Source organism: Drosophila rhopaloa, unplaced genomic scaffold, assembly GCF_018152115.1.
Source record: "Drosophila rhopaloa isolate 14029-0021.01 unplaced genomic scaffold, ASM1815211v1 contig_178, whole genome shotgun sequence".
Taxonomy (NCBI): domain Eukaryota; kingdom Metazoa; phylum Arthropoda; class Insecta; order Diptera; family Drosophilidae; genus Drosophila; species Drosophila rhopaloa.
The window spans coordinates 6,460,361-6,480,039 of NW_025335059.1; the positions used below are offsets into that span (position 1 = coordinate 6,460,361).

General features: G+C 37.0%; 1 protein-coding gene across 1 annotated transcript; it reads left to right on the forward strand.

Annotated features, from left to right (window-relative positions):
• Positions 1 to 191: 191 nt before the first annotated feature.
• LOC108038580 (retinol dehydrogenase 13) lies at positions 192 to 13,202 on the forward strand. Its single transcript, XM_044459040.1, has 5 exons — positions 192 to 420; positions 2,559 to 3,211; positions 3,839 to 3,902; positions 12,490 to 12,636; positions 12,749 to 13,202. The coding sequence occupies exons 1-5, from the start codon at positions 323 to 325 to the stop codon at positions 13,020 to 13,022; spliced, it is 1,236 nt and encodes a 411-aa protein (XP_044314975.1). The 5' UTR covers positions 192 to 322; the 3' UTR covers positions 13,023 to 13,202.
• The last annotated feature ends 6,477 nt before the right edge of the window (positions 13,203 to 19,679 follow it).

Below are 19,679 nucleotides of genomic sequence, written 5' to 3' on the forward strand. Positions count from 1 at the left end.
CATAAGAGCTTATCAAAAAAATTTTATTTTTAATAGTTGAACGAAAAAAGAAACAAAATAATGTTAATAAGCAAGTGTCTATTAGCGAGTGATCACTGTACTTACACATACGTGTATGTTGCCCCCAGCGGGTGACCACGACAATAAGAATTTATATTTATTACTACGGATCCCGTTCAGTTCGCGTTCAACAATTGTGCCGTGCAGACGACGTCACAGATTCATTCATCGACAGCCAGGAAGAGAAAGTGCAGGGGAGTGAGCTGTGAGCAGTGAGGAAGTGCATTCACCAAGGGGATAAGAAGTAAGAGAGCTTCCGAGGATGGAGCGACTGCTGACCATGTTCGAGGAGGCGGATCCCTTCTCCACGTGGTGGCCCACGATAGCGGCCCTTACGGTGGGCATTGTGATTACAGTGCGGTGAGTGCGATGAGTCAACGGAAACTGTTTTTTTTTCCCCCTTTTTTTTCACCCGGCCACACCCCGCCACCAACCCATTCGGGGCATAAAAAGTTCTGCCTCGGACACACGTAAATAAATGTCGCAGCATCCCAGTAAAAACTCCCCCACCGTCTGCATTCGCGAAAAACTTTTTAAGTGGATTTCATACAGAGATGATGGTAGAGCTTGTTGCAGAGAAGACCCGGATAATGTGTAATATCTAAAGATAAATTTCATTTTTGTTACTCTCAAAATTCGAAGGTAACAAGGGGAGACTTTATCCATGTATAACCAAAATAAGTTAGGTAATGAATAAATTTAATAACTTAACATTTTCCTGAAGAAGTAAATAGGTATCATTTAAATGTGCGTTAAATATTGCTCAAAATTTCATTAATAAGGTTTAAAACGTAATTGAATAACAATTTGCTTTTGGCTGCCTAAAAGGTTATATTTTAATAATGATAATCAATTGAAATTGAAATTTAAAAGTACTATAGGTGATGTTAAAACTTTTAAAAATACAGAAAATAATAAGAATTTAACAGGGTATCGATAGTATAGGTACTAAATTGCTTTCTTACTTGATTTTTTTGTTATTCTTGCTCTGTTCGAGAATCGCGGTTTTTGTGACCCCTTTGCTATCTGTCGTTGCGCAGTTGCAGGTGTTAGTATAAGCCGGGAAAGCGGAAGCGGAAATAGAAATGAAAGCGACTGCAATATGGCACTTCAGCCTCCGTTTCACTCCACCACCCCCCTCAGAACCACCTTCAAAATATTTACAAAGTGGATTTTGCCAAGTTTGGCTCAAAGTAAATGAAATGCCAAATGAATTCCAAAATGAAGGATGGCAGGGAAAACTTAGACTTAAGTGCCAAAATAAGTCCCCGCCAAATGAAGTGGAGCAAATGGAATGTGGTGAAGATTATAAGTAGAGGAAATATCTGACTGCAAACTGCAGAAATTTAAGTGGCTTCAGTGGCGGGAGAGTATGCACTTAAACGAAGGGAAGAAAAGCAAGTTAAAAAGTAATTGTAGTGTATTATATTAATGATATTGGTTTAGGCATACCTATTACTTACAGTTTTACGCAGTTAAAATTGGATAGACATATTTTGCAATGAAACATAATTCACAGTCAACTAAATTGACCACAAATGGAATAGATAATTTGGTGCTTTCCGAAAGGCATGTTCAATAAAAAATTTGGTTATTCATTTTCGAATGTGTTGGCATCTATGCATTGCATTTAAATTGTTTAGGACTAAAATTTCTACACAACAGCACTAATGAACACAAAGTGTAATTAAACGAATGTAAAATGAATTAGAACTTAGCCATGCGAATTAATTGACCCCAATAGTAATTGTCCAAATAGTTACGCATTTATTAGGGATTTTGGGGAAATGTTGTGTTGCATGAAAATCAAGAAATAAATACTAATTAGTCAATTTTATGCCTGTGTTGAGATTAAAGCTTTTGCTAATACCTTTTCTGAACTTATTCCATTTCATGTCCTGTGGGTTGAAATTAAATAAATTAACAATAATGTGAACACAAATGCAACGAATTTATTCAAGTTTGAATTTGATTGGCCCCAGGCATATTCATGCAAATGGGTATGCTGATTCCATTAACGCCTATCAATAAGCCAAAATCCCGATACCACCCTTAAACCAATAAGCTGCACTAGACACTCAGAAAAATAAGTGTATACTTGCAAAATACAGCTTTAATAAAAACAAATTCATGGCATATCTTTTAAACAACAGTCTTATATTTGATATTGAATAAAACACCCAAATGATTTCTTAATAATAGTTTACAAATTTATTTAATCTTAGCTATTTTTTGATCATTATTTCATATTTTATCTTTTTTGAGTTAAAAATGTTATTAAATTTGAGGTGTAGATTTTAAAAATATTTCCGTTCAGATAAGGCCACCCCATGTATTTTAGTTAATTTAGCTTAGTGCACACACGCGACATGGATGCAGGACGTCATTAAGCGAGCCATAAACCACAGACCACATCCCACATGCCACACCCACCAACTCACTAACTCTCCCCCTTGCCCCATATGCCATCTAATCTGTGTCCTTTACCCGCATGCCAGGACCTTAATGAGCGGCCAGCGCTGTCCGAACGATAATCAAATCAAGGAGCAAATCGTGGTGGTCACAGGCGGGAATAGCGGCATTGGCTTCGAAATAGCCCAGGCATTGGCGGGCCGTGGAGGTCGGATAATCCTGGCCTGCCGGAATCTCCAGGCGGGCGAAAGGGCGGCGGCCATAATCAAACGGGAGCTGGGCTGTCGCACCCCGCTAACATCCCCGGATGATGATGACAATCCGGCGGACAGGTACTTCGTGGAGGCCCGCTACTTGGACCTCTGTTCGCTGCGCAGTGTCCATCACTTTGCCGGCCAGCTGATGGCGGAATTCGAGCGGATTGACGTGCTGGTCAACAATGCCGGCGTGGTCTTCGCCAACACCCAGGTGCCCACGGAGGATGGCTTCGAGCGGCACAGCCAGGTGAACTACCTGGCCCCCTTCCTGCTGACCCACCTGCTGTTGCCCCACCTGCGGCGCTCGGAGCAAGGACGCATCCTTTTCGTTTCGGCCCACGCCCACCAGGGGGCGAAAATCGATTTCGACGATCCACTGAATGTGGGCACCTGGTCGGTCAAGTTCCACGCCCGCGAAGCCTTCGCCCACTCCAAGCTCTGCGTCCTGCTGGCCACCCGCTGGCTGGCCAGGGAACTCAAGGGTAAGTGCCCAAAAGTGGGTGGTGAACAGGGTGGGGTTTTCCCAAGCGGAATAGGAAACTGCACTCAGAGGAACTGCTTTTTGGGCTATCTCAATTGCGCAGCTAGTGGCCATAGGAAGAGGAAAAAAATAATTAATGGGTTTATATCTTAATTGGTTTTCAACTATATTTCATTTTTATTGCATTTAAATCACATCAATATCATTACTTGAAAGCTTACTTTAATTTATTTGGCAAGCGAAAAACTTAAAAAATTTCTTATGAATTCAGAACTTTAATTTGTATATTTCAAAAAACTAAAGGGATAGATCTATTATATATTATATATTATTCCAAAATATTTTATATTATATTTTACTCTTACACAGAAAATGGTTCGAAAAAAATGTTATGTTTAAATGTAAGCCCATTTTGTTTTAGAGATAATTTAATTGAACTTTTTTGGGCATTTCTTTGCAGTCTATTCCAACTTCTTTTTACTTCCATTTTTAAGGACATTAAATAAGTTTCTGTCAGTGCAGTGCGAAATATTTTTGCATAGTTTGCAGTCTGAATCATTGATGCATTCACTGCGCAATCTTGATTTCCGAAAAACAAAATAATGAAACTGCGCTAATTTCCCCACAGGTACCTCGGTCACGGTCAACTGCTGTACGCCGGGCCTCGTCCGCGGAACCCGGCACTTTCGCAAGTAAGTGACTAAGATCCAGACCAAACTAAACCAAACTAAGGGAAACCCGCAACCCAAATTGAAATTCAAACGAAACGGGGGCAAAGTGCAAAACGCAACTGAAACTTTAACTAAATTGTAAGCTCATTTCGTGGTCGCGCGGAAGAAAACTTTTGCACTTTCATTAAGCAACGCTAGTTTTTGTTTTTATCTCTTTCCTACATCCCAGCCTCTCTCTTTCTATCCCCCTGACTTTGGTATCTATATCTTTCGGGGTTGAGGGACCGCCACGTTTTGATGCAATCAAAAAGTTGCCAAGTCATTCGGGCGGGGCTTGAAATGAAACCCCCTTTTTTGGCAGCAGCATCAAGGTAACATTTCAACCGAAGGCCAAATTCATTTGGAAATTCCGAATGGGTTGGTCAAATACCTAATCACAACCAGAAAAATTGCTTATCGGATTGCAAAGCTAAATGGGAGGAAAACATTTTAGGGTTTGAAGACTATAAACTAAAATAGAGATTATATATATAATATTTCAGACAAATATAAAATAAATAGTGGTTAGAATATGGCTTCTTCTACATTCTGTGGTTCTTACATGTTCCACACAAAATTGTGTTTAACTACAATACAAAATTAAACCAGCCCTACTCTATTCGCAGAAACTCATTACGACTCATGGTCATTTCTGGTTGCCATCGATTTTCATGCTACACGATTTACCATTAGTTGGCAACACTTAGGCCAAACATGTTCAGGCGTTACAGTTTCCCAATGAGTGGATTTACATTTTGTTTCTAAATCCGTTTTTAAGGCATGCAAATTAGTTGTGAGACTGTGAGAAAAAAGCAAAACCAAAGAAGGGCATTTGCACAATACACAGAAAAGGACGTGCAAACACGACAAACAGTTGCAAATTGCGGAAGGACAAAGTGCCAGCAGCAACAGCCATATCAGCAACATTACCAGTACACTGGGAGAAATATTGTAATATGCATCTATATATTGTTGGGTTTAGTATTTAATGGTATTGAGTTTATGAGATTACCATTTAATGTTTAGATTTGGAACTGAATTGTTTTACAGAACATTGGTGTTACTCAATTATAATATTATATTGTTCAGAATACGTAAAACGATATCTAACATAATATATGGAGTATGTACTTTGAGTTCCTTAAAGCTATAATTTTCCTACTTTAAATGGTGTCATATTGGAATAAGTCTGTTATCAAAACACTTCAACTTTTGGAAACATTTTTGTTACCGTGCAAAGAGCAACAACAAAAAGCAGCCATTGTAAATGACAACAGCTGCAATGAACTTTCACCCGGCCACGCCCACACCTCATCATCAAATGCAGATGAGCTGCCATTGAATGGCAGTTGCCAAAATGGGAGAAAGCGGGATGCTGCGCAAAAGTGAAATGCGGTAATTAAAAGCGGCCAAGTCAGAGACGCGGGTCGGCCGCAATTGAAACGGCGGCGGGTCAAGCTGGGGGTCGGCTCTAACTGTTGGCCAAGCTCCGTTTGGGTCAACTTTTGCCCGCCAGCCCCGCCACGTCGTCCTTTTGAGTTATGACCCAGACTCAGACCCAAACACACGCCCCGGTGACAGTTGCTGGATGTGGCTCTGTTGACGCTGCTAATGTTGCCGACTGTGGTGACAGCTTGACTTTTTCTGAAAAGATTTATTCCTTTTTAGATCGTCTCAGGGAGAGCAGGCATATCAGAAATAGCCCATTCTTAACAATGTATGACTGTATACTTTAGGTATTTTCCAATATTATGTAGCATTTTAAATTTTGTTTACCATTTCACTTTGTAATTTTAATAATTTATTTATTACAAATTCAAGCATTCTTTAATACTTAAGTTGTGCTATTTTCACCTAAAACTAAAAGGGGTTTAAACAAATAAATATGTAAAATTGAAACTCAAAGAAATTGCTTATCTTCAGATAAAAAACTAACCATTGGAAAGGGAATACAAATTTCAAGAAAATAATTTATTTCATCATTTTATTAGAGTAATATGTATAAGTAAAAAACTGTGAACCTATTTTTTTGATTTTTTAATTTATGATTATTTATTAGGAATTAGTAGTTGGCATCTCTGGTGGGCAGCATCATTGGTGGCACATTGTGAACTTACTGCCGGCAATGAACATGAACATGTCCGGGGCCCAGTCTCCTAATGATGGGACCAGAATTAATGCGAAATTTATTGATGCTCTCTAAGCTGGCACAAAAGTTCTCCCTTGTTTTTCTTCTGCTTCCTTTTTTTTGGCAGTTATAAATTAGAATTTGCCGACAATGTGCGGGCACCGAGGGCAGCCTGACCCTGAATGCTAAATCATTTCTCAGGAAATACATCTATTCAGAGTGTCCAGTGTGGACGAGTTTCTGGAAAGATATATTCACAGATTTTTTCATTTTTTTTTTCAAGCGTTGAAGGGAAAATCTAGATTTATTCTTAGAAAGTTACATTACATTTGAAATTAAAAGACCCTTCAACACATGAAACGCAAGACGGCTTTAATAATTTCCTAAGAAATGCATAGAAGTTAATTAAATTTTAATTCACAATTAATATTTATATAATATATCAAAAAATGACAAAGTGAAAGCACCATTTATATAACTTTTAAAGTTACTTACATGTAATTTTAAATAACCATAGAGATTCCTGTGTCTTAGTAACCAAAGTAAATTTGTCCAAACTTTTAAGTTGCTACATGCTTACATGTAAGATGATTTAGACATTTCGGATAAGAACAAAAGATTAGTCATCAGCAAACGACCATTGAATTTGTAAGTTATTATGAGCCTGTTCATAAAGCCCTGTTCGCACATGCGACATACACATGTAAATGGGGATTTAAGAGGGCCAGTGGAAGGGCCGAAGCCCAGGACAATAGGTGGCCAGGACCCACTCATTCGGGCACAATGGAGCAGGTGCTCAAGTGTGTAACACACAGATACAAACGCACACTGTTGCAGAGACTAGCACAACCAGCACGTACAACAAATTACACAATTCAATGGCAATAAATGATGTAAAGTTGCGAAGCGAACGGCAAAGAGGCAAAGATTTAGATACACTTCTCCTCCGCCCCAAAGAAACAAAAGTTGGGCTGTCAGAGACCAGGAAAACATAATCCATCATAGACACAAATTTTACTGTCTGCATATGTACAAGTATAACTACTCGGCTTGAGCTCCATTTCCATTTCCCCACCGAACCAGAAACATTGTTAACATGCGTCATTACAATTTGCAAAATGCCATAACAATACGGCAGCAAAAAGTACCCTGAAATGGAAAAAGTGAAAGAATGAAATCAAATGCCTTGGCGAGCGTACAAATCATTTGGACATAAAACGCAGCACCTTGACAGGCGAAGGTGGAATGGCGGTGTGGACAAGGACATGGGCACGGAAATGGAGATGTGGGTGTGGGTGTGGATGTGGATGGTCCTGCTCCTATTGGCATGGCACGTGACCTAGGCGCAGCGCCTAGAACAACGGAAAAGCCAAGCCAACGAGACACGAAATACTTCGTAGAGATGGGCACAGTTTGATAATAGGATTTCTTTAACAATCACTTCTTTGGCTGTAGACACAACTATTTTTGTTTCCTCTAAATAAATAAAAAATTAAAAAACATTTGTGTCTAACAGAGAAAGAAATATATATATATTTCCATTCTTTTAAAAACCCTTTTGAATGTATAGCTATTTTTCTATTTAACGTTTTAGAATTTTTTGAATAATAATATTTTAGATTTTTAAATTCTCATTCCCTGACAATTATTAAGATATTTTATAAATATATAATTTTCAAATAATAGAGACAACAGAACCATAAACTTTTATTTGTAGAAGTTGATGTCAGATATTCAACATTCATTGAAACGTTTTAAATAGCGTGCGCATTTTACCAACATTGCTCTATTTTATTATATTGTAACTGGCACAAAGAAAAGAGAAAGCCAGAACAAATTAAGCGAAATAAAACACATGCTCACCTCTAGTGGCCAAAAGCCCACCCCCACTCACCCCAAAACTTGGCCAACTGCTGCGGGCAGCGGCAATAAAACAGCAAATGAACAGCGGAAGCGACATCAAGTGGCTGTACATGTAGGTGAATGTGAGTTGGGTTCCTGGCAGGCTTGGATGTGTGGGAACTTCTTGATGCACATGTGGGGAGCACTCAGAAATATTCTTCAGATTTTTGACATATTTTCATAAATATTAATTGACGCACGAAACAGAAAAACTAATCATTGGAGTACCTTAGATAAAACATTTAAGAATCATGCCCTAACGATAGTAAATAACTTATAATAATTGACATTACGTTCCAAGGTGCGCTTTTAGTTTCAACGCAAAGTCCAAATACACATTTTTTGCTTTACAAAATATAACTTATCAAGCATGTTCGTAAATATTAAATTGTTTTAAAACAAACTATTAATTTCATATTGGGTTAAATGTACATAAGTTTAATAATTACAAAAAAAAATTGTTTTTAATTAACTAGCATTTTATAGTTTTTTGTTTGAATAAGCCCACTTTTTTTCAAGTGCATGTAGCTAACATGCATTGGCTTCCTGTCCATCGTATGTCTTTCTGTTGTGCTTTTTGCTGCTGCATTCTGTTACATGTTTTGCCTCTGCAAGTAGATTTTCTTTTTACAGACTTTGTAGCGCCAAATTGAACTTTTGTTGTGCTCGGCCCACTCGTCAACTCCCTCGCTTCCTTTCCGGCATACAATACACATTCACTATTCATATCGGAGATAACTCTGACTTTCGTTGGCAACTGCAAAAGTGCTGAAGCAGCTGTCAGCCTCATCCATGCAATGCCATTCCTATCCTGGCCACGCCCACATCCTGACACTCGTCGGGCATTTTTTGCAGCTGCCATTGATTGAAAAACTGATACCTGCTGGGCTTTCGAGCTTGTGGCTCTCACACTCATCATCAGGCTTCGTTTTTATCACGCTTCATCTTGGCAGGAAGGTCAGTTTATGGTTGTGAATCAGAGCTGATTTATTGCGGCCTTTTATCCACTTGATAGTTGCAAATCTACAAAGCTGTTTGAGTGTTTAAATATAACAAATTGTAATAGATCGATTTATTTGCCTTTGATTTGATTTTAAGTTTGTTTTTTTTTCACTTTATAAGTCAGAACAAATATATTTCACATTATTTAAATGCATAGTTCTACAATTTAAGAGAAAAGGACATCAATTCTAATTCTAATTCCTCTGAAAAAACTTCAACAAAATTCTTTATCTAAAAATGAATAGGTATACACACTTTTATATTTAAATGTTATTCTAGAAACAAGTTAGTTGGATTATTACCAACTGTAAAGTAAAACTGAAAAAACTATCTGAAAAGACGAATTGAATATAATCGTCAGAAAGGCACTTAACTCTATCTAGTCGCTATCCACTTAAATTCCTGTCCAATAAAAGCAATTAACGTAGCGTATACGATATTAATTTTTGCCCTAGAGTGGATTCAATTTCCGCTCGTGGCCCATCTATTGTGGTATTAAAGGAAAATACTCGGAAAAAGCAATGCTCTTTTTTCCTTTCAAGCCATTTTGCTGCTCTTTATCCTTTGGCTGGCCGAGTATTCACACGTGAAGCTAAAAGATTTTCCACGTTGGTAATAGCAGGTGGTGCAGGTCGGAGCTTTAAATGAACTTTGCACCGCTGCAGCTTAGCGAGTCAGGCAGAAATTTCCCGGCGCTCCATAAATGGTGTGAGTATATCAGGCTGCTTGCGTATACGCAATATTGAGGCCCTTGAAATGCGCAAATATTATTGACCATCAGATATGGGTGGTTCAAAGGCAAGAAATAAGAAAAAATAGATGTTCATTGATCATTGAAATAGTCACAAAATATATTGTAATATTGTTTTTTTACAATAAACATTTAAATCACTTAGTTAAGTGTCAACGAAGCTCTCAAGTCAATTATTCTACCAATTTATCTCGAAAGTGTATGTAATCTTTTAAGCCCCCCAATATTTTCTTACTGTACCTTGTAAACAGCCATTAATCAATGAATCTAAAGAGTAACCCCCGAGTCTAAGCCACGACCCGGACACACACATTTATTTTTGTCTTACACTTTTTTCCCATTTTCCCCAACAAACCATCTGCAGCCCCTGCAGCTTTCTATGCACTTTAAAAATGCAACCAGTGGGGGAGGTAAAATATATAGCAGAAGGATTGCGGGATGGAAAGAGCAAGGACAGATACTCGTATCTATGAAAACGCTGGCGTAAAACGATGAATGGAATCAACACCAGCCTCGACCCAGGACAAGGAGATTTAACTTTGTAGGAAAATGGGGGATCCAGGGGTCACAGGGAGGGTCCAGGGCCAGGTCAGACTCATTTAACCACAGTGATGGGTAAGGTACTTTATTTTACCTAGTTGAGGTACTAGACTCACAACATAATTAATACCTTGATACATATTTCACAAAAAACCGATGCTTAAATGTGTTTATCCTAAAAACTCACTTCAAAAGTATTAACTTCTTAAAGAATTTTCTCAGGTTAAAAATTAAATACTTAAATATTGTACTTAACAATAATCTTTTTTAGGAAAATAAAAAAACTTAAATATATTGTAATCGCTTATACAATTGAAGATATGATAAATATAAAACCAAATATTATATTTAACATGAAATGTGTAAAACAAGAAATTGTTTTATTTTAAATTGTCCCAAAGAAGTATATAAACTAGAAGGTATAATTTTCACCTAGCTTTGTACCTAGATACCAATTACTTTATAGATTTTGCCATCACTGCGCACACATGCTAGCGCTTTTATGCGTTGTCCGTATCTGTGCGTAGTATGAAATGAATGAAAATGAAAAGCAGTTAATGCTCAAGTCACGGAAAAAGCGTAAATGGAAAAGTTAAACGCATTAATTATTTATTTATCGTTTTATCGTGTTCAAGTGTCGGTGAACTTGCTCACCGTTCATCGTTCGTTGCCCGCCTGGAAAAACAAAAGGAAAGCGGCAAACGAGGGCGCAAAGCATTAACAACGACAGCTAAGCAAATTGCGCGCAAGTTCGTAATCCTTCCTGAAAAGGCAGCATCAGAACTACACAGAGAAAAAACGAATACAAATATTTTATTAAAAACCATTTTAATAAAAATATATAATTTGTATCCTAACACCACAAAGCAAATTATATTGTAATATTTGGTTTTCTAAGATTTTTGCCATCGAAATAATTTATTGTTGAATTTTAATATTTTTTCAATATAAACATAAGATACTCATCCACTTTTAAACGCCTAAAAGATCCAATCTCCATTGATTTAGGGCTATATTGAAAATACAATATACATACATAAATGTTTTCAAGATTTTAATATAAAAATAAAAAAATATCTTTATTTTTTAAAGTGCTAGAGTAAAGAATGACAGGTTTAAAGAAATGGTTGGGAGTGGGCTCGTGGGCGGACATTTCGCACAACTCGTTGGGCTCAATCCCTGGAATTGGCCCACGCCCAGCTGCAGAGTTGGCCAAAAGCTGGAGATCAACGTTTTGAGCGGTTGAATTGATGGCAGGACATCTGGCAGAATTGCCACCCTTAATCGCCCCAATTGAAAATGTCATAAAAACAATGCACCCAAAAATGAAATTGGTAAAGTTTTGTTTAGAGGCCAGATTTAGTAAAACTTTTTATAAAACTAAACTTCATATTAACTATTTAATTGAAAGCGAAATCTGCTTTAAATATCAAACAGAAAGTTAAGCAATAAAATTCATATTTAAGTCTGTGGATAACTTGAAACTTTTGAGAAAATTCTCAGTTGGTATACCAACAAAAAAAACAAAAGTAGTGTTGTCGCTCGTTTGGGGTAAAACAATATAAATAAATCAAAGTGCACTCTTAACCTTTTCTATTTATATTATTTTAAGATGGCTCCCAGTATGGCAAAATCTTAATAAACAAGTGTTTTTAGTTTTAGTATGAAGCTCGTGTGTTCTGGGTGTTATCTAATAAATAAATAAATAATATGGGCTTTTATAAAGCCCATAAAAACGAATAACCATATTTTAATATTTGTGATTGAAATCAATAGAAGGCCTAAATTCTCAGACTTTGAAAATGCACATAGATTTTCAGTTGAATTCTTTTTATTTCAAGTAAACATAAAATGCCAAGAATAGAATTTATAATTGAATTAAATGCCTTATTTTAAGAGGCAAAATAAATTCCCCTTATTCAAAGAAACCACACAAATTTAAAAATCAATGATGGCATAGTAAAGACCACACAAAATTGAATTTTATTTGAATAAAAGCTAAATGATTTTTCATACATGAAAAGAAATTATGAAATGTAAATTTGTTATTTTTTTGTTTGTTTAATTGAAGAATGATTAAGGGTCTCTTTTAAGGGTCTCTTTTAAGGGTCTCTTTTAAGGGTCTCTTTTAAGGACAATTAAAAGAAACTTCACTTTTTAAAGAGTTTGATGACGATGTTTCGCCAGCAAAACTTGGCTCCTTCCCTTGTATTCACAATGAGAATAATAATTGGTTAACTTTTCAGCTCACCGCTGATGTCGTCCATCTGCGTGAAGGCAGTCACCTACCCGTGGATGTGGCTTTTCATGAAGAACGCCTTCGAAGGAGCCCAGTGCGCCATCCGCTTGGCCACCGATCCCCAGCTGAAGGAAGTCACCGGCGAGTACTTCAAGTGAGTAGTTGCCATGGCCACTCCAGTTTCTGTTGGCCGCATTAGCAGCACTTTGTTGGCCACTTTTTTTTTACATCCCTCTCCCCTTTTTTTTGCTTTTTGTCCGTTGCAGTGACTGCGAAATTGTGGAAAGTTCGGAGATGGGCCAAGACAAGGAGTTGGCCAAGAAGCTGTATATGCAAACCATAAAAACTCTCGAGAGCGTTACCAAACTAACCGTCGACAGGGAGGCGTACGGCATGGATTTGGAGCTGGGTATGGAGTCTGAACTGAGGCTGGAGGCTCCGGGGGAAGCGGAAACGGAAACGGAAACGAACCAGGCAGTAGAATTGGACGAGGGGCAGAGGGAGAAGGAGGAACAGAAGCAGGGGCAGTCATTGGAGTGATTTATGCCTGGCACGCGGCCTGAGTTCTTCGGGGACTGCCAACTGCAACGTCTATTTGCATTTGGTTTAACAATTGCCGCATTAGGCAGCCTCCTTTCCTTTTTATGTGGCTCCCTGACTTTATATAGCCCCCATGATTCCCCAGAAATAAATGCAACTTTAATGTGCGAGCAGAGAGAATTTGCCGAGTTTGTACTTTTCTTCCAGAGGATGTTCGTTTCAGTCGATGGGCCAAATATGTTGGTCCTTCGGCCTCTGATTTATTTCCAATTTAAAATGCTCTCGGTTGAACGAGAATCCCTGCAAGAATCCTGCCTGAATGGACAGTCGCAAGCAATTTGCGTAAATAATAGAAAGGCGGATTTAACAGTAAAGAAGGTTTCTTATACAAAGCCCTGGTGAATTTTTTCTCAGCCACTTTTTCTGATTTTATTTTGTATAGCTTTTTGAGACTAATTAAATTGAGAACGTAAAATCGACCAATAAGAATTAGAATATTTGCACAACAAATGTCCATATTTAATATTATCGCTTCTCCAATTAATGCATTTATTAGTCAAACAAATTAAATTTAATATTATTTTATTAATTATTTATTACACTTAACTGAAAATTAAGTTATATATGTCAAGAGCAAAGCTTTGCACTTTTAATCGCATTTAAAAATACGCTTTTGTACATTTTTCAAGTGAACTTTTGAATTTAATTTAATCCAAACCAAAACAAAACAAAACAGAGTTTTCCCTGCAGCATTTCCTATTGTAAATAAAGCCCCAAATAAGAGTTCGGATTTGTAATCGTAATTTTAGAAAACCAAAAGCTGGGAAACCCATGAGCACATGGTTGAATGGAAGAGAGAATCAGCTAATTGCGAATGCCTTCGTTTCGTCTAAATTTGGCCAACTCCCAACCCCCGGGGCCAAAATGGCAACGCGTGCCAACAAACTGTTGATTACCAGCAACAACAAGGATTGAAGCTCACACAAATACTCGTCTATATATATATGTATATATATATATGGATGTATGGACGGAAAACAAACCAGAGATGCAAGGCCAATTATTTTTAGTTCAGCTAAAACCGATTTCCATTATATTGTGTTTACAATGTACAATGTGGGTATTAGAAGAGGGCATACCAGTGGCAGAGAAATGAAAGAATTGTACTTTCCGAGGACCAGTACCTCTTGCACACAAAACAAAATGTTTAACTAATTTTAAGTTTTAATTTACAGTATCAGCATATAGTTAGGATATTGATTAAATTTGTATTTCGTGCTATTTATTTAAAGTATGAAATAGGTTTAGGAAATACAATACAAATTCTTAAAATTTGTTTACTAAAAAAGTTATGTGTTTAAATGCCAACTTTAATTAGAGGAGATCGTTAAATAAAAGAGATCAATGTAATATACAAAATCAAAAAGGCTATTATGCGAAAATATTTTTCTATGTAGCAGCAGGACACATGCAACTGTCTCGACGCAGCCCCACTTTGTATGCTACGGAAAATCTCTTTATTATATTACGTGCGACGCTTTTGTTGTCAGTTGGCAGGCGGCACCGCCCCAACAACAAAAGCCAGCCTCCCCTTTGGAAAAATGGCATCCCAACTCCCGGACTTAAACCCCCCCCCCCTCTTTCACCGGGCGGGGTAAGCGCCATGTGTTGCTAGAGCAATTTTATGCTTCCCTTTTCGAAGTTGCTTCGTTTGACTGGCCCAGTTCTTTTCCGCCCATTTTCCCTATTTTTCTGACGATGCCAAATGAAAAGCTCTTAGCGTGGAAAAACGATTACGTTGCTGGCAAAAAGCTTTACGTTTCCGGTTACCTTTCCGCCGCAACGTGTTACGGTAATATGCAGTTTACGCGCTTCAATTTGACTGCCAGAAGGGGGATCCCCGGAGCTTCTTGAGCAATTTTTCACAATGTGCATCCATTTAAGGTCTGACATAGATTTAGTACGATTTTGTTCAGTGTAGGCTAGAGCTTTTTGGGAGCAGGGGCAAAGCAACAGTCGCCAATAAAAAGCCCGCTCACTTGACTCTCTTCGAGTGGCACACTTATCTCTTAAGTTACTGCTGCTCTTTATTTATTTTAAATACGATTTTAAATATTACGTATACGTAAACAAATTGTGTTGTCGAAACTTTAATGAAAAATCAAATTTTTAATTTATTAAAAATGTCCAACTTTAAATAAAAATAAATACTTTTTTTAAAGTATTACGCATTTAGCATTTTTAGTAAAAGAACTTAAAATAAATATTGATTCAGATAAGAAAATACATTCCCTTTAAATACATTCCCTTTAAAGTATTTTAAAGTAAAAATAGAAATATAAATTCAACACCTGTCAACCCTAATCACTCTTAAGAATCTCACATTCTCTTTTTGAGAAAGTTCGCCGATTTCTCTTCGTTACAACTCCCAAGCTTTTAAAACACCTGTGAGAAAGCTTAGCGACCGTGGCTTTCACCTCTGCCGCCTATTGTAAACAAACGCTCAACCGAAATTGAGAAGAGTAAATAAACAATCGAAAAGCCAAAATAAAATAAAATCCAATTGAGGAAGCGCGTAAGGAACGCCAGAAATGTGAAAAGTGATGCGATATTTGGAATCAACATCCTAAGAATCTTAAGTTCTCCGACCAGATTTCTCTCCCTGCTGTCTTTTGGCGCTCACGGAGAATTTCTCTGGTGGATTTATAGGGAGAGAGTATAAACCCGAGTCGAATTTGAGAGTCAAGTTGAGCTCGGCAATTTTATTTGGATTTTGGTTTTGCCGCTGCTGATTTTCTGCCATTGCTGCTGGCTGCTTTTGAAAATTTTGCTTTAGTTGCGCGGCGGTCGAGGCGAAGTGCAAACGTGCGAATCTTTCTCGTTAGCCTTAACGACAAAAACAGCACAACGTGGACATCCACGATGCTGCCACACAAATAAGAAAACAAGGAAAAATAAAGGAAAATACTACGGCACACACACATACACACACACACACACACAGAGGCCAAACAAATATTGAAAATTCTAAGGAAAACGCCTGTGGAAATGGGGCACGAGCAAAGGTGTGTTGGTATCTAGCTCTTGTCTGTGTGCATATTAATTATTCAAATTAATTGCAAGAAAATTTCAACAAGTCTATATATATACTCGCCAAGTGTTGCATCTTAAATGAGTGTAAAAAATAATCGACGGAATGTCGGGCAAAGTCGTCGGGTGACGCCAGCTGTAAATAAATTAAACGAAATGAATTTTTCCCGAGAAACATTAAAATTTAAGTGTCACAGTCGGCTCCTTCGCAGTTTCCCGAGCTTCCTTTTTCCTGTTATTATATCATCCTGTGCATAAGTGGAGTGTTTTTGTTGTTAATTTGCTACGAACTGGTTTTGGTCGTAAGTGGAATGAATTCGTCGTGGGCAAAGTGGTGGTTTGTGCTTAACTCGTGTATTTGCTACACATATAATTATACGATTTGTATGGCAAATAATCTTATATACATTTGTGAAAACTCTGCCCAAATGAGTATAGAATTCATGATCCTTAAAATGTCCTAATTTTTTGAGTAAACGTGTTGTAAATTTTAATTACTTTTTTTTGTTTTATTCAAAACATGACTAATAACACATATATTTTTATTTAAAATGCATTATATAAATTGATAATTCTGTTGTTCCATCCTATAAAAATATTTGAGAAGAATAGATATTAAAAACAATTTTAAATTTATTGATTTTTTAAATACTTAAATTAATTTAAATTCTTACATATGTATATTTAAATGTTGTTCCTGCTATACACAATAAATCATATTGATTTCTGAAAACTACCTTCCCTGAGTATTCACTGTGGTCCTGCCACGCTTCAATGCAAATGTTTGTCTGCGTCCGCGCCCGTTAATATTTATTTGCTCCTTTGGCCGGGTGGAAAACCTCCTATTTCGGAGTCCGCCAGGCACTTCAGCTAGAAAAACAAACAAAAACACATTCGAGTTGCTCCTTGGCCTTGGTATTTATGGCCGGTGCGTCAGCCTGTGGCACACACTTAACATGGAATACCATTAAAGTTGTACCATTATCGCTTTCAGTTCTCTCGAGATTTCACACAGGAAGAAATAAATCATTGTTCAAAGTTGATTCAGTAAGTTTAAATTTAAAACCTACACTTTTCTTATACCAAACAGCAAACATATATATTTTCTTAAGTAAAACCAATTAATAATAATTTCTTTAAAATAATACGCTCCAAATTGATGATATTTTTCGCACTGCAGAGGATTTACTTGGGCTCCACCCACAGTGGAATTTAAACTTTTCCGTGGCATCATCATCGCATCTCGTTCTCGCTTTCGTTCTCAGCTTGGAATTATTATCACCTTGCTAATTATCTATCGATGATAATGATGATGCCATTCCATTCCAATGCCCCCTCTCTATCGCTCCCCGCAGCCCCCTCTCTTTCGGTTTTCTTATCAGAAAAGAGCGCGCGACTTTTGCGTCGTCTGTGCCTATTTGCATTTTATTTCGCTTTGTGTTTGTTTCACATGAATCGAGAATTCTAATAATATGCCAACAAATAAACATGTGAGCACGAGTGGCACAACCTCCAAAAAAAACCATCAGATAACAGAGAGGGGGCCGACGTAAAAACCCATAAAGAGGAAACTTTCAACTTTTTATTTGGTGACCTTTAAACTGGACCCCTGTGCGCGAATTTGACTATCACAAGATCTTATAGTTTCAAAATGAAACAAAAAATCTTATTTAAGTTTTTGTCACAGGCAAAACAAATTTACCGGATTATCTTACCAAAATTAATAAAATCAAAAAGTCTACGTTTTTCATTTTTAGGCACTAACAAACAAAAAGTACCGTTTAAATTAATAGAAACGTATTTTGTTTGGTAATCGGAATTAATGAACTAAACGTTGTTTGGCATTCTTGGACCTAATTTATTGATCAACTTAATATCTAAAAATATTCCCAAAAAAATCCAAAATATTTTTCCTTGAAATTTCAATGCCGTGTCCATTTTGAATTTATTTAATATACAAATATTTGCGTTTATTTATTTAATAGAACACTCTGATTTAACTTACTTTAAACCAGAAGCCAAGGAAAAAACCTCCATTAGCTTATTTAAATAAGAGTCAAGATTAATTAGAAATAATTAATAGAAAATAGCCAAAGCACCAAATGTTCAAAAGTATCGAAATAGAACATGCAAACAGAATCAATTTAATGTAATGTAATGAAATCAAAGCGTCGATGAAATAATCAGAATATATATTTTGGGCCAAAGCACACATACCATACATATATAATTTTCAATAACATAAGCATTTTGGGAAACCCAAATTATGGACAAATTTTTCTACATATTTAAAATATTTGGTGACACATCAAAGATGTGGTTTTTAAATGGAAAATCTATAAATGTTCAATAAATATGAAAAAAATATTTTAAAGCGAGTGTTACAAAACTGAAGCTGTATTTTGCTTATAATTACGCATATTTTTTTTACAATTGCATTTTTTAAAAATTATATAAACTTTTGAAGGATTTTAACGAATAATCGAATATTGTTTTAATTCATACTCAACATCTGCACGCTTTTCATAACTTTAGCCCGTCACTATGAAAGGAAATCACCTTGGCCCTGGGGCCGGCAAACGGTAACGGGAAAATCGCTTATCAACCCGCAGCCCTCCGGACACCCAACCCCCCACCGCCCCCAGGTGGTTTTCTCGCACAGCCTTGACAATGACAGCGAGCGAAGAAAATGGGCGCTAAATGGGCGCGTTCAAAGCGGAGAAAGAGTGCAGAAACTGAAACGAGGAAGGGCGGGGGAAGAGAAAGGCCTCTAGGGGGGTGGGGGAAATTGGAGAGTGCGGCAGTTACAACAAACAAACAAAGGAAACAAACAAACTGGGCAACAAATAGGGGGCGGAAGGGGCGGGGAAGTAAGACTATGCCGGGTCGAGTGCTTTGGTTCATGGCTCACACTCACACACGTCTCATTCTCTCACTCTCTCGCTCACTCTGTGCCTATCTCCCTCTATTTTGCTCTGGCCTTGTCTTTCTCTATACATTTGTAAGCACTGAAACAAAATTAAATAAATTCTTAAGTTAAAACTATCCGGGAATATTCATATTATGGATCCACTTATTCCTAATTACTTATTAAGACTTTTTTTTTTAACATATATGTATAAAAAAATGTTAAATGGAAACAAAAAATGTACATCATATGTTACTAAAAATTTGGATTTTTAACTAATAGTTTATCATTGCATGAAAAAATAATATATTTTTTGATCCAAATTTAAAAAAATCAACTCAAAAAATAAAAACCTAAGCAGTATTACTGATAATTGTGTGCAATACTAATAATAATATATGATAATAATGATATGAGCCCACCTATTAAACCAATATCTGAGTCATGATCAATTATAATACTTAACATGTCTAAACTTAGATAAGTTGGGAGTCAATTATAAATATTTAGAATATTTTTGTCAGTGCCGCAAAACGGGTTTTGAGTTGCTTTGGCGCTGGCTACTGGGTCTGAGTTTGAGTTTGGTCTTGGGTTGGGGATGGGGCTGGGGTTTGGGTTGGGGCTTTGTGTCTGGGTCTCGGAAGGGGACTGAGACTGAG